A 25,825-nucleotide genomic window follows, 5' to 3' on the forward strand; every position below is an offset into this window, starting at 1 on the left:
GCAAACTTCTGGTCAACTTTTCAAATTGTGACAACTATAAATGATCAGCCAACTGGTTATGCACAATGCACAACGTGTAAATTGAGTAAACTCAGTGTTGACCACAAACTGCTTGGATATCAGTGTCACTTAAAAAAATAAAACTTCCATTTAAAACAACAAAACTCCAAACATTTCTCTAAATCATTCTGATAAAAAAAAAACGAAACGAAAAAAAATCACATTTCTTTTAAATACAAATCTGGTTTATTTTAATGGATTAATAACAGTATAAGTTGTTTAGTGGAAAAAAGACAGGCTTTGGGTCGGGCTTGAAATTTTGATAAACTCTTGGACAAGGGCAGGGCTACAGCCTGGGCATCTCGGGCCAGGGCCGGGCTAGGGCTCTAGCACAAATGTCTTGATTCCTCAGGCTGTTGATTTTGCTATCCACTCTGCAGATCTCTCGCACTCCCCCATACTAAATGTAACCCCAAACCATGATTTTTCCTTCACCAAACTTGACTTATTTCTGCGAGAATTTTGGGTCATGCTGGTTTTAATAGGTTTTCTGCAGTATTTGTGATGAGTGGGATGCAGTTCAACAGATGATTCATCTGAAAAACCGTCCTTTATGATCAATTAGAAGTCAAGTTATTATTTGTTGCTCTTACAATGGTGATCGACAACAACACTCGTCAGGTAGTGTATAATTAACTGCACACTTTTAGAATGTTCATCAGCCAATCAGTATTATTTGTTTTATAATACGGTTAACTCACCTAAACTCAGAAGTTCTAGTTCAAGACATTTGTACATTTTTTTGTCCTCGAATTGCTCCTGTTTGTGGGACTCATTTTTTTCACATTTCATCCAAAGCCATTTTGTCGTGTTTTAATGACATTTTTGATATTTGTTCGCTGTGAAATGACTGAAATCCTTCAGCGCAGTGATATGGAACTCAAAGCCTGACTGGAACTACTTTAGCTGTGCATTTATATAAAAATAACCGTGCACCTTTCGAATATTCATCAGTCAATCAGAATCAAGCATTCAATACACAAAATTAACAAAGCAAAACCTTATTGCATACACACCTGCAGGAATCAGGAGTCTTGGTGACCTTTTTTGAGCCGCGTGGGCAGACGATGGCAGAGGCAGCAGCACAGGATGTGCAGGATGTTCGGTGAAGAACCATAACTGGTGTATCGCAGCGATTAACAACGGCCTGGAATGATAAATAATCCAAATGTGTCAAGAACAAGCATATCAGATGAGTACTTTGCACAAATCATGTATTTTGACACATTAATGGAGTAAAACTTAGCAGTATACAGTGTAATTCAAATTTATTAGCCCTCCTGTGAATTTCTTTTTCAAATATTTCCAAATGATGTTTGACAGAGCAAGGTGTTTTTCACGCCATGTCTGATAATATTTTTTCTTCTAGAGAAAGACTTTTGTGTCATTTCGGCTAGAATAAAAGCAGTTTTCAATTGAAAAACAAACATGTTAAGGTCAATATTATTAGCCCCCTTAAGCAATATTTATTTTTTCAGATTGTCTACAGAAAAAAAAAACATTGTTATTCAATAATTTATCTAATTATCTAATTTATGCCTAATTTACCGTATTAAGCCTTTAAATTGCTCTTTAATACTACAGTAGTATCTTAAACAATATCTAGTAAAATAATAAGTACTGTCATCTTGGCAAAGATAAAATAAATCAGTTATTAGAAATGAGTTATTAAAACTATTATGCTTAGAAATGTGCTGTTAAACTGAAATTAAGGGGGAAAATAATGGTGGGCTAATAATTTTGGAGGCTAATAATTTTGACTTCATCTGTACAAGTGAATTTAAGGTTTTAACACAAACTACCACGTTAAACAACTCTTCAAAAAATCAACTGTAGTTGAGTGTGTGCTTACTGTGGTTTAAAGGGACAGTTTCATTTTTAAAAATGAAAATTCTATCACTGTTGCCCCACTCCTTAACGTTATAAAACAATGTGTCTAATAAACAAAAGAAGGGTGTCAGAAACCTATAGTTGCCAACAGTTTACAACATTCTTCAAAATATCTTCTTTTGTGTTCATCCGTAAAACAAAGTTCAAATAGGTTCATTACAAGTTGACAGTGAGTTAACAGTAACAGAATTTTCAATTTTGAGTGCACTTTCCCTTTAGCTACAAAAGATATTTCATATGTATACTGTAGGCCAGGCATGTCCAGACTCGGTCAAGCAGGGCTGGTGTCCTGCCAAGTTTAGTTCCAACCCCAATCAGACACACCTGGGCTAGCTAATCAAGCTCTTACTAGCCAATCCAGAAACATCCTTGCAGGTGTGTTGAAGCAAGTTGAAGCTAAAATCTGCAGGACGCCGGCTCTCCAGGACCCTGCTGTAGGCCAATAATACTTAATAGGATTAAAAATTCTATGGTATTATCATGGTACATGATCAAATAAGCTATGATAATGTGTAAATGAAAACCTAAGGTTTTGGAATATACCGTAGAAGTACCATGAGTAGTTTAAAAAGTATGGTATTATGTTTGTTTTGGACATGTCCCTAAAAAGCTTTGGTATACCCATAGTATAAACCAATTACTATCTGAGGTCAGAGACATACCATGGAACTGCTCATTTTTGCAAACATTTACATTGCATTACCTTAGTACATATGCAAAATAGTATCATGAATTATAATCCGTTTTATAATGCATTTACAAAGGTTTGTTTTGGCTATGCACTATGGCAGAACCGTGCATATACATAGGAATACCAGGATATATCATTATAATTGGTAATACCATGATGCAGTTAGCTTTACAGCCACTGCCTATGACAGTCAATACTCTAACCATGGAATAAATCATAGTATTATCATCTGATATTAGCAGAGTACCATGATATTGCCACTTTTTGCAGCCGTTAATATAGTATTTCAAAAAGTGTTACCATAGTCCAAAATGATAGTATGAATTAAAAATTATACCATCTCTACAAAGGTGTACTGGTTCAAGTAGACAGATAATAATAATAAAACTGAAAAGTTGATATGGCACATTGATAATACTGTACTATGGTATTCATGCAATGGAAAAATGCTGGGACTAATATTGTAAAGCAACGAAAATTCATTATTTAATTCATTCATTCATTTTCTTGTCGGCTTAGTCCCTTTATTAATCAGGGGTCGCCACAGCGGAATGAACCGCCAACTTATCCAGCAAATTTTTACGCAGAGGATGCCCTTCCAGCCGCAACCAATCTCTGGGAAACATTCACACACACATTTACACACAACACACACTACGGACAATTTAGCCTACCTAATTCACCTGTACAGCATGTCTTTGGACTGTGGGGGGAAACCGGAGCACCCGGAGGAAACCCACGTAAACGCAGGGAGAACATGCAAACTCCACACAGAAACGCCAACTGAGCTGAGGCTCGAACCAGCGACCTACTTCCTTGGAGGCGACAGCACTACCTACTGCGCCACTGCGTCGCAGCAATGAAAATACAAAGGCGTATTCGGATAGCATTTACATAGTACTGGAATCAATTCATGTTCTAAAAACAAGAGTAACTCAACATATCATCAGGGAGAAAAGAAATTAAACTCAACCAGGGCTTTACATTAACACCCGCCAAATGCGGGTAGATTTCGGCGGTGGCGGGTAAGACAGACACTCCTACTAGCCACTTTGGCTGGTTGAAAATAATTTTCCCAGATAATAATTCTTAAAAGCAGGGTTCAACAATAAGGATGGTCCAATATGCATGCACAGGCGATCGAGAAGCAACACGACTGACAACAATTAAGAATGAGAGAACAATCACTCGCGCTAACAGCTGAGGGGATGCTCAGTTTATAGCGCGTGCGCGCTCCCGTTTCCTTTTGTGAAGAGTTGACTTATTGTAAGCAGTGCCAGTTGCTTTCGGTTTAACCATTCTTTGAGAAGATACTTTATGGGTCTATCATTAACCATGCATGTGTGATCATCCTTTCATTATCACACAGTATGTTTTTACCTGCTTTCTTTTGCATTAATATGGTTAAATTATCTCTTTTTTTTTTAACAATAGCATTGCTTTAAGGGGAGAATAACTCCCTATTTATGTGTAGTTAGCTGGTGATCTGGGACCTTTAGCCAGGGCATATGACTGTGCATATGTGTTAAATAAAAAGTATAGTATTCAGCTATATTTTGCATGTTTTCACACATTTAAAATTTGTGGTTAAGAAATAATTAACTGTTTATTTATGGTGTGATCAGAGATAAATTGGGTAAATCCTTCCATTTTTCGCTCTGAAAATAATGAAAACTAATTGTTATATATGAAAGCCTGACCCATTTGCTCATGATTATTGAGCAAGCTCATACACGACACACAAAAAGTGAAATGAATGAGGAGGCGTGTAAAGATAACGCAAACTCTAAATCAAATAATTTTAACATGTCAAAGTCATATTCATGTGTATAAAGTATATTTTCCCAACAATAAAAATGTGGCTAGAGAAAACGGTGAGTGGCTTGTAATGTTAGAAAACTACTAGCCACAGTGGCTGGTGGTCAAAAAAGTTAATGTTAAGCCCTGCATACAACCATAATAAATCAAAGTACCATGGTAATATATTTTGATATAAGCAATGTACAATTGTTTTGCCACAGTTTGCATGGTATTTACATGATATTTCAATATGTACCATGGAAATTACAGAATTACACAAGTATAATGTAAAAACCGTAATAAATGGCAATACCATGCTCCAAAATCAAAAATACCAGAGTATTATAAAAAAAGGTGCATATTTGGTTGTTTAATGAATCTGACTGGATTAATTTAAACAAGTGGAAATAAATGAACAAATCATTTCAGTTACTTAATGACATAAACAACCACTGTTCATGCGACTTACTTGAATCTGTGCAGTCCACAGTACTGTAAGTCCCAAAACGAGAAGATAAGACATGTCTACTCCCTCAAAGCCAGAGAATTAGTCAGATAAACATGTAACAACAAACAGAAGAGCGTTTCCTGAGACACAATCTGCAGTCACTGCACACAACTGGACGTCTCGCTTCCAAACATCTCCACACTAAAAAACTCTCTTCTGATCTTCTCGCTCATGTGCTTTCAGAGCTTTGCATGTTGAGCAATGAGAGAGGTGTCAACCACCACAGACTGGCTTCAAGCTGGAGAGAGGGTGAGAAAAACATCTTTTCCTGACAGGAAAATCACCGGATTTCCTCCACTGCGTCGGCTTCATGATGGTTTGGGAAGTCCACGCTCGTCAGCTGACCAGATTGCAGGGTTCAGCAGAATTTGAAGATGGTACATTGAGAATTTGTACTTTTTTTTCACGTATGAATATTAGGAGCCAGCCGTGCTAGGGTTAAAGTTAGAGTTAAGGTCGGCTTGTTACTAAAAGTGAGATTTACTGTGACATTTATGCACCTAAATGCTAAACAGTGGCATTTAGGCACTTACCAAGCATGTTTATCTAAAATATGTTATCAGTTGGCATTTTTTTCTGTGGGAATCCAACCTCTGACCTTGGAGCTGTTGCAGAGTGGTATGCAATTTCAGGAAAAAAATTAGACTTGAACGATCAAAGAGTTTCTTTTAAGACTTATTAAAGTGGACTTAGTGAAAAAGAACTAAAGAGCTTCATTTTATTAGACAGTTCAAGACTGAAACTGGGAAATTAGACACTGAATATAGTAAAAAAAAAAAAAAAAAGAGGCAGTGTTCATCCCACAGCTCTGCAGTGTCATCAGTTTGAGACTCGGAGAGTTCCTGCTATTGTGTCTGTCTGCTGAATAGTGATACTACTGACAGAAAAAAGTTCACTATGAAAAGAAAACAAAATTCTGATGTGTCAGGTTATGGCTGTTTTTGTTAACTGATTTCCCCTACATTCTATGTAATAATCAGGCATTCTTGCTCTATCTTAAAGTTTTATTTTTAATGGCATTTTATTAAAAAACATTCTCGACTCAATAGATCATGATATTAAAACTAGAGATTGAGCTCTTTGTTGGTATGCAATCACCCAGAACAACCTAGAAAATGGATAACAATGCACTACAATTGTAAGAATACCCAAAAACAAAGAACTCCTTAGCAACTGCATAGCAACACCTTAGCGCGCACACACAACAATGACAGAAAGCACTGACAGAACTCCCTGGCAACCACCGAAAAAACTTCAACGTCTTAATATTGCAGTAAAATGACAGAAATTCTTAGCAAGCACACAGCGATACATTAAAAAAAAAGAACCCCAGGAATGTGTTAAAATATCTGAATACTCCTTAGCAACACCCTAACAACCACATACTATTTATAACCAACTACAGAGCAAAGCATGAAACATCAGACCACTCACCAACAGAACCAAAATGCCACTCAGAACAGCCTGGAAAATACTTAGCAACACCCTGACAACCACCTGTAAAGCGTTACCAACTATAAAGCCCGGCGATGTGCTAAACACCATTTATTAAACCTTAGCAGAAAATCTTAGCAACTACATACCCAACCACGCAACACCTTGCAACCATAAATCACAGAATACCTAGGTTACCATAAATCAGTGCCCTGGCAACCACCTGCCGCTGAAAAAAAATGCTTAAACCAGCCTAATCTGGTTGGCTGGTTTTAGCTGGTCGACCAGCTTGGTTTTAAAGGGGTTTCCAGTCATTTTCAGCCTCCTCTTAGCTGGTCTAATGAACTAATGACCAGCTAAAACCAGCCTGGTTTAAGCTGGATATAGCTGGTTTTGGCTGGGATCCCAGCCTGGCTAGGCTGGTCAAGCTGATTTTAGCTGGTCATCTCCCAGCCTGACCAGCTAAGACCAGGCTGAAATTGGCTAAAAACCAGTCTGGAATGGCCAAACTAAAACCAGGCTGGTCAACCAGCTAAAACCAGCCAACCATTCTAGGCTGGTTTAAGCTCTATTTTTTTAGCAGGGAACAATCAGTCAAAACCCCCCTGGTAACCAACTAGAAAGCCTTAGCAACTATTATACCTAACAATTCGGCAACCATAAAGCACTGCTGTAGCAACCACCCAACAACAGAACGCCAGCGATGTGCTAAAAACCATTATAAACATCCTGGCAATTAAACAGAAAATCTTAGCAACTACATATAAAACCATAGGACACAATGGCAACCATGAATCCAATCAAAACCAATCAAAAAAAACCTGGCAACCAACTAGAAAGTCTTAGCAATGATACAACCAACAATTCAGCAACCATAAAGCACTGCTGTAGCAACTACCCAACAACATAAGTAATATGCTAAAACCATTTTTAAAAAACCTTGCCAATTAATCCGAAAATATTGGCAACAACACATGAAACCACAGAACATCTTGGCAACCATAAAGCACAAGATACCTTAGCAACCATAAACAAGTGCTCTGGCAACCATACACCAAAAGTGCTAAACCCCAACAATGTGCCAAACACTATTCAAAACACCAAGTCAATTAACCAGGAAATCTTAGCAACAACGTACCAAATCACAGAACACTTGGCAACCATAAAGCACAGAATACCTTAGCAACCATGAACCAGTGCCCTGGCAACCACTCACTAAAAGCGCTGAACAAAACATTTAAAACCCCCTGGCAACTAACTAGAAAGCCTTAGCAACTATTCACCCAGCAATTTAGCAACCATAAATCACTGCTGTAGCAACCACCCAACAACAGAACCCAGCGACGTGCTAAAACCATTCAAACCACCCAGGCAACCATCCAGAAAATATTAGCAACTACATACCAAAAATACTGTAGAACACCTTGGCAACTATAAAGCACAGAATACCATAGCAACCATCCACCAAATGTGCTAAATCCAACAATGTGCTAACAACCATTCAAAACCCCCCTGGCAACCAAATAGAAAGACTTAGCAACTATTATACCCAACAATTAAGCAACAATAAAGCACTGCTGTAGCAACCACCCAACAACAGAACGCCAGCGATGTGCTAAAAATTTTATGAACACCCTGCTAACTAACCAGAAAATCTTAGCAGCAACACATAACCACAGAAAGCAATGGTAACTATAAAGGACAGACACCTTAGCAACCATAAACCAGTGCCCTGGCAACCTCCCACCAAATGTGCAAAACCCAACAACGAGCTAAAAACATCCAAAACACTATGTAAATTAACCAGGATATTATAGCAACTACATACCAAAACCACAGAACACCCTAGCAACCATAACCACAGAATATCTTACCAATTATAAATCAATGCCCTGGCAACCATCCACCAAAAGTGCTAAACCCCAACAACATCCAAAAAAAAAGTATTCACACCCCCCCCTAACAACCAACTAGAAAGCCTTAGCAACTATATCTAACTATAACTATCTGTAACACCTTGGCAACCATAAAGCACAGAAAAACCTCAGCAACCATAAACCAGTGCCCTGGTAATCAACTAGAATGCCTTAGCAACTATATACCCAACAATTCATCAACCATAAGGCACTGATGTAGCAACCACTCAACAATGTGACGTGCTAAAATCCATTCAAAAACTCTGGCAGCTATCCAGAAAATCTTAACAACTACATACCAAATCAAGGAACACCTTAGCAACCATAAATCACTGCCCTGGAAACCACCCATAAAGTGCTAAACCCAACAACATGCTGAAAAAAAATTAAACCCCCTGACAACCAACTAGGAAGCCAAAAGCAACTATAGACCCAAGCACAGAACACCTTGGCAACCATAAAGCACAGAATTCCTTAGCAACCATAAACCAGTGCCCTTGCAACCACCAACCAGAAGTGCTAAACCCCACCAATGTGCTTAAATTAAAATCCTCTGGCAACCAACAAGAAAGCCATAGCAACTCTATACCCAAGCACAGAACATCTGGGTAACCATAAAGCACATAATACCTTGGCAACCATAAACCAGTGCCCTGGCAACCATCAACCAAAAGTGCTAAACCCCAACAATGTGCTAAAAACTATTCAAACCTCCCTGGCAACCAACTAGAAAGCCTTAGCAACTATATACCTAAGCACAGAAAACATTGGCTACCATAAGCACAGAACACCATGGCAACCATAAATCAGTGCCCTGACAACCACCAACCAAAAGTGCTAAAGCCCAACAACATGATAAAAACCATTCAAACCCCCCTGGCAACCAACTAGAAAGCAACTATGAAAGCAACTATGTTAGCAACTATGTACCCAGGCAAGAAACACCTTGGCAACCATAAAGCACAGAATACTTTAGCAACCCTAAACCAGTTACCTGGCAACCACCAACAAACAGGGCTAAACCCTGGTAACATGCTAAAAATCATTCAAAACACCGTAACAACAGCTACATTTAAAAATGCAGAACACCTAGCAACCACCCAGCAGCAATACGGTTAAAAACACCCAACAAACATACAGCACAGAAACAATCACGGTGTTATTGAAGTCACAGCCTTATTGAACACATCAAAGCACAAGCTACAAAGACAGCAGCCCATATTTAATAACTGAACACCCAGAACTTCACTATAATAAACTACACAGGGTGTCCAGCATGACCTTCACCCCGGCCAAAGTTTGCCTAGCAAAAAATAACAGGAAGTGACACGGTCAGACCGACAATGCCCAGTGACGGACATGTGGATTAAATAGCAAATGTTTCCTGCCCTTTTCCACTTGTGTAACAGCAAAATATAAATTACAGCGTTGAAAAATATGAGCTTCGTCAGTTTCCCTGTACCATAGTGTTTTTTTTTTCTTCCTCCGCATGACCTCGTGTGCGTGTTTGCTAGCGCTCTGCTAAGCGTTCAATCGGGCCGTCAATGTTTCAGCAACAGGCCCCTTCCTCAAAGCAGGATCTAATATTGCTGACTCTCAGTCTTTGAGGGAACAACACGGACTGGAGACAGGAGAAGAGGTTATTTTTTTCGGTTTGTCAAGCTTTCGTTTGTCATATATGTAGGTCAAAGACAAAACATCCTGTTCTTTGCAAAAAAAAAACATTAAAAATTCAATATACAAATATTAATTTATATAGAGATAAAACACATGTTAAATGTCAGTATGTCACATTGAGTTAAATAATGTTCCAAGATATACTTTTTAATAACTGAAACGTGCTTATTCTGACCAATACTTATTAGAATATATGAGAGATCAAGTGTTTTAAATGGTTAAAAATTTGAGAGTGTGTTATAGATTAAAAAAAAATCCTGGTTGCCTTAAATTTTTAAGCTGAATCAAATTGTCCGTATGAGTCCATTGAACTTATATTATGTTAAACTGACTTAAAACAGCTTGCATAACTTATAAAATTAAGTTAGAACATGATTAACTTAGATTAATGTTATAATGACCTAAAACATATGCTGGCAGGACTAATTAATCATATAATTTTTACAGTGTTGGATTAATAATCCCTCTACTAGATCAGGGCTGTATACACAAAACAGTATATAGCACTTAACGTTTTCAAAAAATCAGTAAGGTTTTAGCTACACTGTTAAAAGCAATTAGTTGACTTAACAATAAAATTTAACTCATTGCTTTTAAAGCGATTAGTTGACTTTATTTTTTTGTGAACACAGTCATTTTTAAAGCAACTATTTGACTTTACTTTTAAAAGGTTAGTAAACCCAATGTATTTTTTTAAGTGATTTATTGACTTCACTTTAAAAAGTGAGTAAACTTGTTTAAAGCGATCAGTTAACAAAAACGAATAAACCCTTTGCTTTTTAAAGAGCCCGTATTATGGGTTTTTGAAAATGAGCTTCCATGCAGTGTGTTACACATCACTAAGTGAATGAAAACATCCGGCTGAGGTTTGAATCAAAAAGTGCAGCATGTTTAACGCTATTGATTCTTTAGTGAAATATTTGACTCAGAGTCCAATAAACGAATCGAGTTTGGTTTGGATCATTTGTTTAATTGCATCTATGTTATAACGGTACATCTCTAAATATGTACTTCCAGTTCCATTAAAATGTGAACGCGCTTTCCCTCCACACACTAGTGGAGGCGCAGGGGATCACGGGACTGATCATGACGCGAAGATGATGCTCACTGACAGATGGAGATTCAGCTGCGGGGAATAAAGGGTTAAAGTTCATTTTCACAACAATACCACAATATAGGCAACCTAGTGCTGTTTGTTCCTGTAATTTTTCAGATTTTTGATACAATAATCTACACTGCAACACGGGATTTGTCAGCCGTTTGCTGTTGAAGGAGCAGCAGAGACTATTATGTATGGGACTTTGTCAGTACTGTTACAGTTCATATGGACCAGATACATATATACATATATATATACATATATATATATATAATATATATAAATGTGTGTACATATATATATATATATATATATATATGTGTGTGTGTATATATGTATATATATATATATATATATATATCTGTATATATATATGTGTATATATATATATATATATGTGTATGTATGTATGTATGTATGTATACACACACACACACACACACACACACACACACACACACACACACACACACACAAGTATAAAAATAAATACGTATAATTATATTATTTAAATAAGTATAATATACATAATATAAATTTAAGATTTTCTCTTATATTAGCAAGTTACAAGATACTTTTAGCCATAAGAGGTCTTGTAAATTCTGCTCCTGACATATAAACTATTGTTACACTAAATTACATTGTAATTAGCCTTGTATCAATCATAGCAAAAATGATTTTAACAGGTAGATGTTGTTTTAGCAGGTAACCAATATGAGAGTTTTGGGTTGTGCCAGTCTGGCTTTGTCCTGGAAAAATCGTGTTTTGCTTATTGACAGGTTTTATGATGTACACTCATGAACAAAAAAATATCTTTTATGAAATGTAACAAAACAAAAGTTTCACAGCCTCAACACACACATTTGCCTTTAGTTTCAGAGATTTTTACATTTAGTTTTGCTTTGTTCCATTTTGTGAATCAAACTAAATATGTGGGCATTACATCAGAAAGAAATCGATACATTTACTCACATTTATTAAAAAAAAAAAAGTTGAAAGTGCAGGATCAGTCGCAAATTCCCATGGTGAGTAATCTCGTGAAGCTGTAAGCGCTCTGTAAACATGTGCTTGGTGCTCGTCCGTTTCAATACCTGTACAAACAAATCCACGGATTCGTCTCAGAAATACTATCTAAAATAGGAATAACACTTTAAAACTGCATGTACATAAAAAGAAGACTATACATAAACATATATATTTTACCTTTCATTAAAAGCCGTCGAGCTGAAAGTCATTTTGTTGCCATGGAACAACAAATGTGCAAAAAAAAAAAGTAAAATAACACTGTAGCACGTAAGTTTATAACAGACGTTTCACATTTCATGATACAAAGCCGATTGTACACAGCAGCAGATAAATATGTCGGAAAATCAGCAATAAGTTTGAAGCCTGAGACAAAAATATTACACTCGTGTGGACTCTACAATACAGCTTCCCAGGATGCATTGTGTGAAAACGAAACCAAAACGAAAAAAAGTAGGTGAATACTCATCAAATCTTCAATGTTTTTCATATGTTAGCCTGTTAGCTCAACTGGTAGCTCTCGGCTGCACAGCGCCTCCCATTGGCGAGCCAGAAGCGATATTAGCCGTTCTCTACTGTCCGCTCCGGGTACAAAAATACACCATTGTACTTCGCCCTCAGCTCCTCCAATCCCCTGCGTCCTTTCGCTTTTACCATCAGCGTCCGCAAAATGATCCATAGTAAGATGACACAACAGATCCGGTCCTGGAACGTCATCAAAAACCAGCGTGAGGGCTTGAGGGTAAGTCTGGTAGCCCATTAGCACTCGGTCAAGATCGCGTATGCGGCGTGCATCTGTTAGCCGGTACTTGTCTCTCTGTGGCGGCTCTTTTGCAAATTCAGGAAGCGGGTAGCTAATATGGTCTTCGTCCAGAAGGAAGACGTCCGTGCTGGTGAGTATGAGAGTTTTGGGTTGCAACACGGTCTTGTTCGGTCCTGGAACGACATGGACTTGGAAAACGAGTACATATAAAAGGATGTTGAAGGAGGTTAGCGCTTGTGGAGTCTTTCTCTCCGCCACGATGAAGGTGAGGTCTCCGATTTCTTCCTCGCTTGGATATACAAACTTCACCTTGCTGGAATGGACCAGTTCGTAGTTCTCCATTTTGCCTGAGATAAATTGAAGAGAAAATCAGGTATAACATCAAAAAGTGTTTGATAAAGCAGTGTTTCCCAACCCTGCACACCAACAGTACACATTTTCAACCTCTTCCTAATCAAACACACCTGTGATCAGCTCAGCAGAACATTAAAAGGAACTCCAAAACCTGAAGTTAATGGGTCAGATAAGGGAGACAACCAAAATATGTACTGTCGGTGTGCCTACAGGAACATGTTTGGGGAAACGTGTTTGATAAACATTCAGTCAGACTATGGAAAAGGCTGAGCGATGTGTGAATTTTGGTGAGGTCTTAAAATGATTCATTGCTTTAAAGTGGTAGTACAACAACAACAACAACAAATAATACCTTAATTGGTTCAAAACCTTTATGTTTTTTTTTATTCTCATCTCAGAACTGTACATATCTGCAATCTGGACAATAGTTAGACTTAAACTATGGGGCTGTTGAATGCTTGATTCTGATTGGCTAATGAACATTTTAAGTGATATATTTACATATAAACGCACAGCTAAAGAAATGGAGCACTATATCACCGCGCTCAATGATTTCAGTTATTTCACAGCATTTACAAATGTCAAAAAGCAAATCAAAAGCATTTAGATGAGATGTTAAGAAATGTGTCCTACACACCGGAGCAGTTTGAGGACAAAAAACCTGACATATTTCTTAAAATACAACATCTGAACGCTGTTTTTAGGCATTTAACTATACTATAAGCAGTGTTGGGGAGTAACCAGGGCCCAATTTGTGCCGGGACCTCTCGATTTACTAATTAGACACTGGGAGTAACTTACATTACGTAATTTTATTACAAAATAAAATTAACAGTAATTCATTACATTTACTGAGAAAAAAATGTGTCATTAAATTACAGTTACTTATGAAAATGTTAAAAATTACAAATGGCGTTACATCTAAATAGAAATCTTACAAGTAGTGACGCTACTATCTTAACTACATTTCTCAGTAGCGTGGCGGCAGCGTTGCTACTTTCTAAATCAAATAGCTTTTCCGTAGCAAAGCTATTTTTATTAACCAAGTAGTGGCCAAACAAGCTAACGCAGATCAAAAAGTGACGGCACCGACATTCACAGAGCTGTGAGGCCAGTGTTTAGCCGATAAAACGTAAATCTATATGAGGGCGAGAATGACGATTTCTTCTTCTTCATGTTTGACGGTGGTCGACAACAAACTTTTTGGTGTGTTACTGCCACCTCTGGCTCTGGTCGGAGACGTTGCAACTAATTAGGCTTTGAAATTTCAAGAAATTCACGAAAAAATTTCCTTGATAGAAAGATGACGGAGGGAGAGGAGCTCTATATATAGTTTACTGTAGTAAAAGCTAAAGTGTACTATGGTAATTACTAATAGTTCATGATAGTTACTAATATTATTACATTATGTAGTGTAATTTATTAATGAAGAGTTGTAAATATATATATATATATATATATATAATATGCTAAATGTTGATTTTGTAACAACAGTAAACAATGTTTTTCCTATAAGGACTGGTTTTGTGGTGCCTGTACTTTAAAATTTAATTAACATAATCTTAATTCAAGTGATGAAAGATTTTGTCATTCTAACAGTAAACAGAGTGCTAGGTCACACCTGCTTGGTATAAATGCTTGAAAATTATTTAGTTAAAAATATCCATTACAAACTTAAACGTAATCAAAAAAATACTCAGATGTAATCAGTTACTTTTCTTTTATAAATTGATTGAAAAGGTACACTACTTAGTACATTTTAAATCTGTAGTCTGTAATCTATTACATTTCCAAAGTAACCTCCCCAACACTGATTAGAAGTAGAATAATTGACTCTGGTCTGTTGATTTATTAAAAAAATAATCCACACCTCAAAAATCGACCTCAGGCATGCATCATCTTTTAATAATTCAATTCAATTCAATTATTCCCCCTACAGAGTAACCTCTGATAACCTCTATAAAAATATAAAGTAAATGTAAAGTTCTTTCTGTGTTTCTGCTTTAAAATGTGTATCATGAAACGTGGTATAAAAATAAACCTGAATGAAATTGTTAACTTTAGGCCTTGCCTTAATTTTGATCAAATATTTAGCTACTGCACTCGGCCTTTGGATGACAGTATAGGTTTATAAAGATCTTAATCAGTCAGACCTGTGCTTTTATTCCCAAACTGCGAGTAGAAATCCTGCTCTGAAGGTTCAGGAGAGGGAACTTTCTCTACAAGTGATAAAACCATCATTAGCTGCTGCAGAAAGCGATGCGTGCCGTAACCATCACGGGTCAGACAGGAAATGATGTGATCAGCCGAAGGCCCTTTAAAGAAAAAAAAGAAAACCAAATTACTTTATCTCGATTATTTAACCATTTTCACTGTTTTGGATTCATTTGTGTCATCAACATAGATAGAAAGTGTTTAAAAATGTGTTTCTGACATTACACCTTTTGCACTTGGTTGCAAAACAAACAAAAATAATGCCACTTTCATCAGATATAGTCCAGAAAATGCAAAGAATGTGACTTTCTCGCCAAAGGCGTTTTCTCCAGAGATACGAAATAAAACATTAGCAGTTCTTTGGTGCACAAATTAATTTCTGAAACTGCTTTCAGATCAAATAAACTTGCGAAAACACGTTTAATGGCTTGCGCTTGATATTCTATTAGCTGAAAGATCGTTACAATCTGTGTTGGCTTGATAAATACAGCACACAAACACAAGCATTGGCGTTTAAAAAAAAAAAAACTTTGAGTAATGTTATTGGCACATCAAACTCACCCATGACCCTGAAGAACTGATCGAACAAGCCCACATTGACACTCTGCAGGTCTTTCAGTTTGAGGGTGAAGCAGAAGGAGACGAGGAAATCAGTGTCCTTGTTCTGGGACGGTTGCCAGGTCCACATCACTGCAAGATCAATCAATTTAATGAATCAAGGGTAACGTTCGGGACTGATGATCCCAACAGAATATGAAAACGCAAACTCTCACCGGACACTTTATTAGGTTTACATGTTCAACTGCTTGGTAATTCAAATATCTAATCAGCCAATTACAAAAAAAATAAAAAATCCAAGTGTTTATCAGACATGCAAACAGAGCATCAGTATGGGGAAATAAGTGATTTAAAGTGACTGAAAATAATGTGTCAGATGAGCTTTGCAGAACCTGCTGATCCACTGGGACTTTCACTCAGAGTTATCACTTGGGTTTACAATGGTCAGAAAGAGAGAAAATATTAGAGGAAAATGGCCAGATTGGTTCATGCTGATAAAAAGCGGACTTAAAAAATACAGGATCTGCAGACAAGCTCTTCAAAAATGGACAATAGTAAATTGGGAAAAAAAGGTTTCCTGGTCTGATGATTCTCAATTTCTGCTGCAACATTCAGATAGTGGGCTCCGAATTTGGTGTAAACAACAAGAAACCATCCTGCTGTGCATCAAGAGCTCAGCCCCTTAGTACCAATTGTGCATCATTTATGGTCATTCCACTGAGTCAGGACCGGCCCGTGGCATAGGCAGTATAGGCAAATGCTGAGGGCGCTGTACATCCAGGGGGGCGCCAGAAATGAGCGCGGTTCAGTTGGTTTTGTTTTCAATATTTCTGACACATATTCAGTGATAGATGGCAATAACTTAAAAAACTCTTACCCTAAAAAAATCTACAAAAAGACAAAGCTGGTTATGTTTCACAGCTGTCTTTTTCTTTTTTTCGCTCGATATTACGAGCACTGCTCTGTCGAGCATTGCTTGGGATATCCGTTTAGCCGGGAGAGCTAAGCTCGCACGGAGTGGAGCTCTCCGTAAGGGACCGTCGGAAAAGTGCTCCTTTTTTTTTTTTTTTGCTCTATCCTGCGTGTTTTATTTTAAAAACAACTAATTTTCTCTTAAATGAGCACAACAGTTACTAAAGTAGTCGAATGCTTCATTCATTCATTCATTATAGATCTGTGCATTCCTACATTAACACCTCTGTTATCAAACAAAACACAATGAGAGATTCATTTGCTGCTCTTCACTAAATAACTACAGTAACTTTAATCAATATGCAAATACAATTAAAAGTTAAATAGATTTTATAGCTTTATTTAATTTCTGTATAGGCCATTGATTTTAATAGGCTAAACCTTTTATTTTATTGTCAATATTTTTAATGTTTGCTATGTATTCTATCATTTGAAGCTATTTGTTGTCCCATATTTTAACATCCCAACGTTGATAGATATTACATAACATTGCTAATCAACAAATATCTATAGTGCTATCTGTTAGTTTTAACGTCAGCTAATGTTATGGAAGGGCATAGATGTTTTGGAAAATAGTGATAGTAATGTAACTACCCCATCATTCCTTCCTCAAGCGAATGTGTAAATGTTAGATCTATTCAGCAATAATGTTAATTGCATTGGCATATTTATCTGACATTTTCCCAGCTTGTAGTAGTCAATCAAAAAGCTGTTTAGTTTCTTATGACTTTACACTAGCAGTGGAATTTACTGCGATGTGACAGGGCGCCACCTGAAATCTTGCCTAGGGCGCCAAATTGGTTAGGGCCAGGCCTGCACTGAGTGGTATGGTCCGGTCCAATATGGCAGTGGTTCCCAAAGTACATTAAAAATAAAAGCCACGACTGAGCATAGTCCATAGTTGGACCATCTCCAAATTAAACTAAGAATAGTCCTGTGTTGTAAACATTGTGCTCACCATTCTCATTAAGCGAGGTTAACATTAAATTAAACCAATAGATAATAACTATGAAAAATTATAAAGCACTTTTTTGTGTTGTCAATAAGCTTGTTTACATAGTTCCTATTGATGTTTGTGCACTGTTGTATGCAATGTTTGTATGTTTATAACCACCTACAAGGATAGTGGTGGTCGCAAGTCATTGTAATTGTTATTTTTTGGGGTCGCAAGCTGAAATGTTTTGGAAGCCTGCATTAGATACACATTTATGTCTATTTCCACTGTCAAATGTACTAAATAAAGTGAAAAAAGGAGTCAAATCTATGACACTAAGAGAGAGAGAGTGAGAGAAATTTAAGCTTATTGCCATTTCAGCTTCTTTGGCTATGTCTTGGCAAAAAAAAAACAGATCAAGTTTACCACATTTTATAAATACCACTTTTCTATAGTCATAAAAATATTCTAATAATTAATTCACCAACAGCAATAAATAATACACAAGGTCAAATACATAAATAAATAATAATAATAAGATAAAAATGTAAAAATGTGTAAGTCTTGTGTGTCCAAATCAGCATCTTCTATAAACAATCTCATCGTGTCTTGAGTTAAAAAATAAAATAGATTTACTTCCTGTTTTTGGTTGAATTTCTGTTTATTTTCTGAGCACTGATCCCATTCTGTTGGCCATTTGTTTATAATATAGCCTTTTAGTAGTGGCTTTAGATCTGAGGGTGGGATTTTGCTCTGACACCAACAATTAAAGTTGAATCTAAACAGGTCCAAATCTGTCATACCAATGTGAACCAATCACACCGGTGTGATCAGACACGTCAAAGGCTTAAATAAAGATCTGCTCACTTGATTGGTTGGTAAGCGAGGATGCGCTGTCGTCCAGGATGAAGTAAATGGCTTTGTTGGACAGCAGGACACAGGCGGTCGTCTCCACATCAGGAGACCTGTAGAAGAGCACAGATGTCCACAGGATGTGCTTTAGCTCCTCGTTCTCCATCTGCACACAAAACAAGAAAAGCACAATCAGTTTCAAGCTAAATACTATTATGTTGAGAATATCTAGTGAAAAATGATGTACTGTCATCATGGCAAAGATAAAAGACATCAGTTATTAAAACTATTATGTTTAGAAATGTGTTGAAAAAAAAATCTCTCTGTTAAACAGAAATTTGAGGGGTAAAATGTACAGGGAAGCTAATAATTCAGGAGGGCTATTAATTCTGACTTATTAGGATCTTTCAGACACAGCTTTTCAAAATGGTGAAACAACATGCCCATTGTGTGGTTTTCTTTGTTTTTCCGTCACCATGAAACCCAGTGCAACATGCTGTGTCCATAGCCATTGTTTCTCTAAGCTCTTGTTACTGAGAGTCAGTCACTAGCTCTGCATTGCAATGACATCATGCATATCATTAAAGATGGCAAGTGATGACTGGTTGTAGTCTTGTAAGTTTCTCATTAATTTTCTTGAAAGGTTTCAAGGGGTAGTTCCCCCAAAAATGAATTTACTCACCATTTTCTCAGCCAAGTCGTTCCAGACCCAAAAGAATATGTTTAGCAAAAAGCTGACAACCTTTTAAAACGTGTTCAACAAAAGAAATTCAAACAGGGTTTGAAATGAATGGAGGGTGAGTAAATGATGGCAGGATTGTCAGTTTTGGGTGAACTATCCCTTTAAGGCAGGGGTTTTCAAAGTGTTAGGCGCGCCTCCCCTGGGGGGCGCCAGAGCATGTCAGGGGAGGCGCGGCAAAAAATATTATATAATAAAAATATAATTATTAAGTTTCATTATTATATGTATTTTTAAATATTTTTTAAACGTTTTAATTGAACAAAGCTAAAAAAAAAAACAATACGTCAAAAATAAGAAAACCTTTTTTAACCAGAAGGCCATAGCTGTGAATTCGCTTCTGTTTGGCAAGCCCGCCAATACAGGTATATGCCTGCTAATACAATGGATCGGTTTCTGAGACCCCCCGATTCAAAGCCTTCAAGTTTAGGGCTTAAACCCAAAAGACGACTGTATGATGATCAGCATTTGAGTTTAGGATTTACGTGGACAGGACCAGCTGATGAACCACGACCTTTATGTGTGGTTTGTCAAGATATTTTGGCTAATGACAGCATGAGACCCGCTAAACTTCGGCGACACCTTGAAACCAAGCATGATGAGGTAGCAGGAAAACCTCCAGAATTTTTTGTGCGCGCGTGTGTGCGCGCGTGTGTGCGCGCGTGTGTGCGTGGGCATTTGGGAGGAGGGGGCGCCAATGGATAAGTTGTGTCAAAAGGGAGGCCCACTGTCTTAGACTTTGAAAAACCCTGCTTTAAGGAGTCAAAACTCACATTAGGGCCTTTAGGCAAGAAGCTGATGAAACGCCAATGGCAAAATATTCTATGCTGTGCTGCAACTACAGGAGAATATGCTAAATAATTTAGGTAACATCGGCGTGCAGTGTTTTATAGCGTGCAGTTTTAATTAAATTATCATATAATTCCAGAAGCAACCCTTCTTTTGATGTTAAATGGCATTTTCTGTATCTTTAGTGAAGAACTGAATGCTTTACACTCACCGGCCACTTTATTAGGCACACCTGTCCAGCCAATCGCATGGCAGCAGCTCAATGCATTTAGGCATGTAGACATGGTCAAGACGATCTGCTGAAGTTTAAAACCCGAGCATCAAAATGGGGAAGAAAGGGGATTTAAGTGACTTTGAACGTGGCATGGTTGTTGGTGCCAGACGGGCTGGTCTGAGTATTTCAGAAACTGCTGATTTTCTGGGATTTTTATGCACAACCATCTCTAGGGTTTACAGGGTATAGTCTGAAATAGAGATAATATCCAGAGAGCAGCAGTTCTGTGGGCGCAAGTGCCTAGTTGATGCCAGAGGTCAGAGAATGGCCAGACTGGTTCGAGCTGATAGAAAGGCAACAGTAACTCGAATAACCTCGTTACAACCGAGGTCTGCAGAAGAGCATCTCTGAACACACAACATGTCCAACCTTGAGGCAGAAGACCACCGCAGGTGCCACTCCTGTCAGCTAAGAACAGGAAACTAAAGCTATAATTCGCACAGGCTCACCAAAATTAGACAATAGAAGATTGAAAAAACGTTGCCTGGTCTGAGGAGTCTTAATTTCTGCTGAAAGCATGGATCCATTTTGCCTTGTACCAATGGTTGAGGCTGGTGGAGGTGGTGGTGTAATGGTGTGGGGGATATTTTCTTGGCACACTTAGTAATGGCTCATTAGTAATATTTGAGCATTGTGTCAATGCCACAGCCCACCTGAGTATGACTGCTGACCATGTCCATCCCTTTATGACCACAGTGTACCCATCTTCTGATGGCTACTTCCAGCGATATAAAGCACAAATAATCTCAGACTGGATTCTTGAACATGACAATGAGTTCCCTGTACTCAAATAGCCTAAACAGTCAGCAGATCTCAATCCAATAGAGCACCTTTGGGATGTGGTGGAACAGGAGATTTGCATCATGGATGTGCAGCTGACAAATCTGCAGCAACTGTGTGATTCTATCATGTCAATATGGATTAAATCTCTGAGGAATATTTCCAGTACCTTGCTGAATCTATACCACAAAGGATTAAGACAGTTCTGAAGGTGAAAGGGGGTCCAACCCAGAACTAGTAACCCGTCCCTAATAAAGTGGCCGGTGAGTGTATTCTAGAGTGATTTATTCCTTCTTTGGCAGGAAACAGTTTACTTCCAGTTGCCTTGGCCATTTATTGCACTTTATTTGAAACAAAACAAAAATATTGTGTATTCTGAACCTTTCATTAGAATCAAAGGCAAAATTCATTTAACATTAATAATTTCTTGGATGATATATATTATTCATTATTTTATTTTCAGAAATTGAGGACATGTCTACAAAAACAGGCCTGCACTGACTCTAAAAAAATCCTCAAATCAACTGTAGTGCATAAATTATTCTAATTAGGACCTTTAATCACGTTGCCAACTACAAATGTTAGAAGCGTTTGTTTACGGTTTAACTCATTCAAGGATATCCTGTAAAAACACGGCACTGATTGCACAGAGAATGAGTGGGAAAAGGTTTGGATAGTTGCCTTTTTGAAAACAAGGCAGCTGGCCAAATGTAACAGAGTCAAAGTAAATAAACAAATTCACAGAAGCCAAGGGCGCACAGAGGAAGAGGGAGGGAGGGCGACTGGAAGGACAAAAATCGAGGAATACACAGTTTTACAACAACACCAGGAAAACTCAAGGGATTACGTAAAAACAACTGAAGGGATAACCACAGCTCAGTCCTTCAGGAAATATGCTCGTAGGCAGTGTTAGGTAAATTAGTTCATAATAGTAATTAATTAATAATTACATCATTAAAATTATATTCAAATCACTTTTCTAATTAATTTGTCTGAAAACTAACTTAATTACTCAGGAAGTAATAATTAAAAACAAATAGCAATGTTTTAAATTAATGACACAAAATTTTTATACATACTATATATTGGCTTCTCTAAATTGGTTTATATAGAACTGCTGAATTTATGTACAGTATTTAAGACGAGTATATAATAATTAACTAATTAAATTCCCTCTAAATCAAAAGTAATCTCTTACTTAAATACTTAATCCATGAATTACTTTGTAACTAATTTCATCAACACTGCTGTGAGAAATATATAAAACAAGTGACTTGCCTCTGCAATGTTGTCATGGAAGAAGTGAACAAGTTGGTCTCCCTTGAGGGAAGAGATGAGCACTAATGAGGAGGAGAGCGAGAGGTGTGAGGGACACTGGTTGTCCTCCATTAGCTGCTGAATGAGGGATTTGGCTGGATACAGCAGAGACAGGGTCAGATGGGGCTTTGGCACTTCCTGAGGAATGCTGTGAAAAAAAATGAAGAGAAGTGTGTATATACTGTGAAAATGGATAAAAAGCAATGTAGGCTTAATGGAAATGAGCAGTCATTTAGTGGGTGATGTTTCTCAACTCTGGTGCTTGTGTTATCCAATAAAAATGTCAATCTTTAAAGCTTGGATTAGAGTTAATTGACAAGAGCCAATGATTCCATAAACAAGTCAGGTACACTCGAAGGTTAGGGACAATTTAGAACCTTCAATTCAATTTCAAGCTAGATCTCCAGGAACAGGATTGGGCATCCCTGACAGATTAGGTCATTTGAAGGTCCTATATTGTCAATCGAGGATCTTCAATTCACCTTATCTGCATGTATTTGGGCTGTTGGAGAAAACCTGAATACCTAGAGCAGGGTATTCCCCAATCATGTTCCTCGAGAGCTACCATCTTGCAGAGTTCAGCTCCAACCCTGATCAAACACAACTAAACTAAGTATGAGCACTTGTTAAATAAAGACTTATACTTGATCAAGGTTTTCAGTAGAACGCTGCAGGAAGGTAGTTCTCCAGGAACAGGATTGGCCACCCCTATCTTAGAGCAGTGTTTCTGAACCATGTTCCTGGAGGACCACCAGCACAGCATGTCTTGAATGTCTCCTTTGTCACCTTTTCCAGCTCTTTCAGTCTCTGCTAATGAGCTAATGATCTGAATCAGGTGTGTTTGGTTAAGGAGACCAGGAAAATGTGCAGAGCTGGTGGCTTTCCAGGAAGCCTTCACTGGGATTGAAACTAAGACTCTTTAATTACATGCCAAGTGACAGCTTAGGTTTATGGTTAGAATTGCTCAGAAACTAGCAGAGGAGGTCAACATTTGCTTCTAGTTTAGTCCACATGAAGACTACCTTTAAGTTCCATTTAGTGGACATTGAAGTTACTGAGAGTAGTTGCAAGCTAGCCTACACGTAGTCTGGAATATTCCTGCTTAAAGTACTTTATACAGGGCACAAACGCTAAGATCTTTGCAGGAATTGAACCTACAACCTTTTAGTTACATTCCAGGTGATGATTGAGGTCAAAAGTTGCTCTTTAGTTTAGTCCACATGAAGACTACCAGTAAGTTCCAATTGGTGGACATTGAAGTTACTGAAAGTAGCAGCAAGCAAGCCTACACGTAGTCTGGAATATTTTTCCTGAAATTTCTTTCTATAAGGCACAAACGCTGAAGACCTTTGCAGGAATCGAACCTACAACCTTTTAGTTACAATCCAGGTCATGATTGAGGAGGTCAAAAACTGCTCTTTAGTTTAGTCCAAATGAAGACTACCACTAGGTTCCAATTAGTGGGCATTGAAGTTACTGACAGTAGTTGCAAGCTAGCCTACACGTAGTTTAGCAATATTCTTGCTAAAATTTCCTTATACAGGGCACAAACGCTGAAGCCATTTGCAAAAATTGAACCTACAACCTTTAAGTTACATTCCAGGTAATGATAAGGCTAAAATAGCATTCATGCTATCCTATATTTAAAAAACTAGCAATCAACTCTATTACCTGCTGGTAGGTATTCTTTGGGTAGTTGTTGCCGGAACGGGACAATTGTGCGCTTTCAAGTGTCCTTTCTTGGTTCGCTGAAGGGCAATAGTCTTAATTTCCCTCAGATTGGACCGAAGCAACAAGAACTCTCTCAGAAATGTGAACTTCTCTTGTGGAAGGGCAAAAACAACAGTCAGCTGCTCGTGACCTGCCATTAGCTCCAGGACATGGTCATCATAAAAACGGCGAGAGTTTGAGATGGCTTTACATGAGCAGCCCTGCTTTGGGTCAAGGAGAGTGAATGAGAGAGGGATACGGATTACTTTAGAGCAGCTACGCATTATGTTTGCTTCCGAAGACTCCTGTAATGCAAGAGCAACAAAGTCTATCTTGAGGATACAGAGGTGCCGAGAGGTCAGAAAGAGGATCATGGGATTGGAGGTTTGGTCCTCAAATAAGCCGATCTGGGATAAAACATCTGAGTTCTTTGGAAACTGAGGATCATTGGAGACATTTTTGTCAGAGGTAGATGGGTCTAAATTTAGGAAATGGATCAAGTGTCCACCTTTCACATTGCCGTCACTTTCCTCAAAGTCCCAAGAGTTCAGAAACTGCCGGATGAAAGTCTGAGTGTTGGAGGAGTTCAAAACTTGTTCTTTAGTTTGGTCCACATGAAGACTAACGTAAGAGTGGATCTCCTTTAGACTCTGAGCGCCTGAGAAAAAGAACCATCGTTTATTGCTTGATTTCACCTTCAATGAAAGGCAAACCTCAGGAATATCAAACTGAAGAGTCTCAATGTTGGTAAATGGGACAGCCAAGTCTATCTCAAGGTTCTCTATTAAGTCACTCAATGGTTCCTCTGAGTGTGTGTGGAAAACCACCAAAGAGCTATCCGTTGCCACCAAACAAGTTGGCCATTGCCTCAACCCTTCTCCAGCACTGATGCAAAGACCCCAAACCAAAGTTTTTACATGATCACTAGCAGATTCCTTTATTTCATCTGATCCCTTTTCTTGAATAGTAGATGAGGAGGAACAACCCATGATCTCGTTGGTGTCATCTAGTGTCATTTCAAAGTACCCATCTCCAGACTGAGGGCTGCCTTGATCTGTGGTCTCCACAAGTGTGGTTTTGCAAGGTACTGGGGTTGATTCTACTTTATTAGACTGGCAGATGCGAGCAGAAAGTTGGTTGGTAAACTCTTGTTTGGTGGTAGTGTAGAACAGCAAGGAAGGAGGCACAATGAGATTCGAAAGACTTGTGGTCCAAGGTTTCCACTCTTCTTCACAGCAGCAGGAGCTATAGTGGAATAAAAAAAAGGTTGGTTTTGGTTAAATTGGGTTTAGCAATCTTACATGTACAATATTTCAACAACATTAAAAATCTGTATTCTGCCATCTTCAGGGACAGGAAGTTGCAGTTAAAGTTACATCTTTTAATACTAAAACTATTTCAATTAGGTTTAAGGAACTTTTTTGACCAGGAAATATTTGCAATTACACAAAAGTTTGGTCAATATCCTATT

General features: G+C 37.9%; 2 protein-coding genes and 1 long non-coding RNA gene across 15 annotated transcripts in view; 1 reads left to right on the plus strand and 2 right to left on the minus strand.

The window, feature by feature from the left end:
* The window catches only part of stab1 (stabilin 1), a 73,409-nt gene extending 68,167 nt beyond the window's left edge, over positions 1-5,242 (minus strand). Inside the window, exons 1-2 of one of the 2 annotated variants that reach the window (XR_015521338.1) lie at positions 4,911-5,178; positions 1,077-1,207 (exon numbers count right to left, since the gene is read on the minus strand). Coding sequence is in view for 1 of the 2 variants with exons in the window: in NM_001195614.2 (NP_001182543.1) it covers positions 1,077-1,207; positions 4,911-4,964 (185 nt within the window). In the remaining variant the exon portion in view is untranslated. 2 annotated transcript variants of the gene reach the window in all.
* LOC108181206 (uncharacterized) overlaps positions 1-25,825 on the plus strand; it is a 77,432-nt gene that overhangs the window by 46,040 nt on the left and 5,567 nt on the right. For 4 of the 6 annotated variants that reach the window (XR_015521713.1, XR_015521716.1, XR_015521715.1 and 1 more), the window contains one exon: positions 5,133-5,326. This is a non-coding gene — a long non-coding RNA (uncharacterized LOC108181206). Of the gene's footprint in view, positions 1-1,082; positions 5,327-25,825 lie in introns of all 6 variants that reach the window. The other 2 variants (XR_015521711.1, XR_015521712.1) reach the window with 1 other exon arrangement.
* nisch (nischarin) overlaps positions 11,876-25,825 on the minus strand; it is a 37,634-nt gene continuing 23,684 nt past the window's right edge. For 4 of the 7 annotated variants that reach the window (XM_087303917.1, XM_087303918.1, XM_087303919.1 and 1 more), the window contains 6 exons: positions 24,316-25,599; positions 22,606-22,792; positions 18,761-18,911; positions 15,991-16,119; positions 15,369-15,530; positions 11,876-13,208 (listed from right to left, as the gene is read on the minus strand). In XM_087303917.1, the coding sequence (XP_087160043.1) occupies positions 12,592-13,208; positions 15,369-15,530; positions 15,991-16,119; positions 18,761-18,911; positions 22,606-22,792; positions 24,316-25,599 (2,530 nt within the window). In that variant the 3' untranslated portion in view covers positions 11,876-12,591. Of the gene's footprint in view, positions 13,209-15,368; positions 15,531-15,990; positions 16,120-18,760; positions 19,587-20,232; positions 22,793-24,315; positions 25,600-25,825 lie in introns of all 7 variants that reach the window. The other 3 variants (XR_015521697.1, XR_015521699.1, XR_015521698.1) reach the window with 2 other exon arrangements.

This window comes from Danio rerio, chromosome 22, assembly GCF_052040795.2.
Source record: "Danio rerio strain M-AB ecotype USA chromosome 22, GRCz13ab, whole genome shotgun sequence".
NCBI classification, from domain to species: Eukaryota; Metazoa; Chordata; class Actinopteri; order Cypriniformes; family Danionidae; genus Danio; species Danio rerio.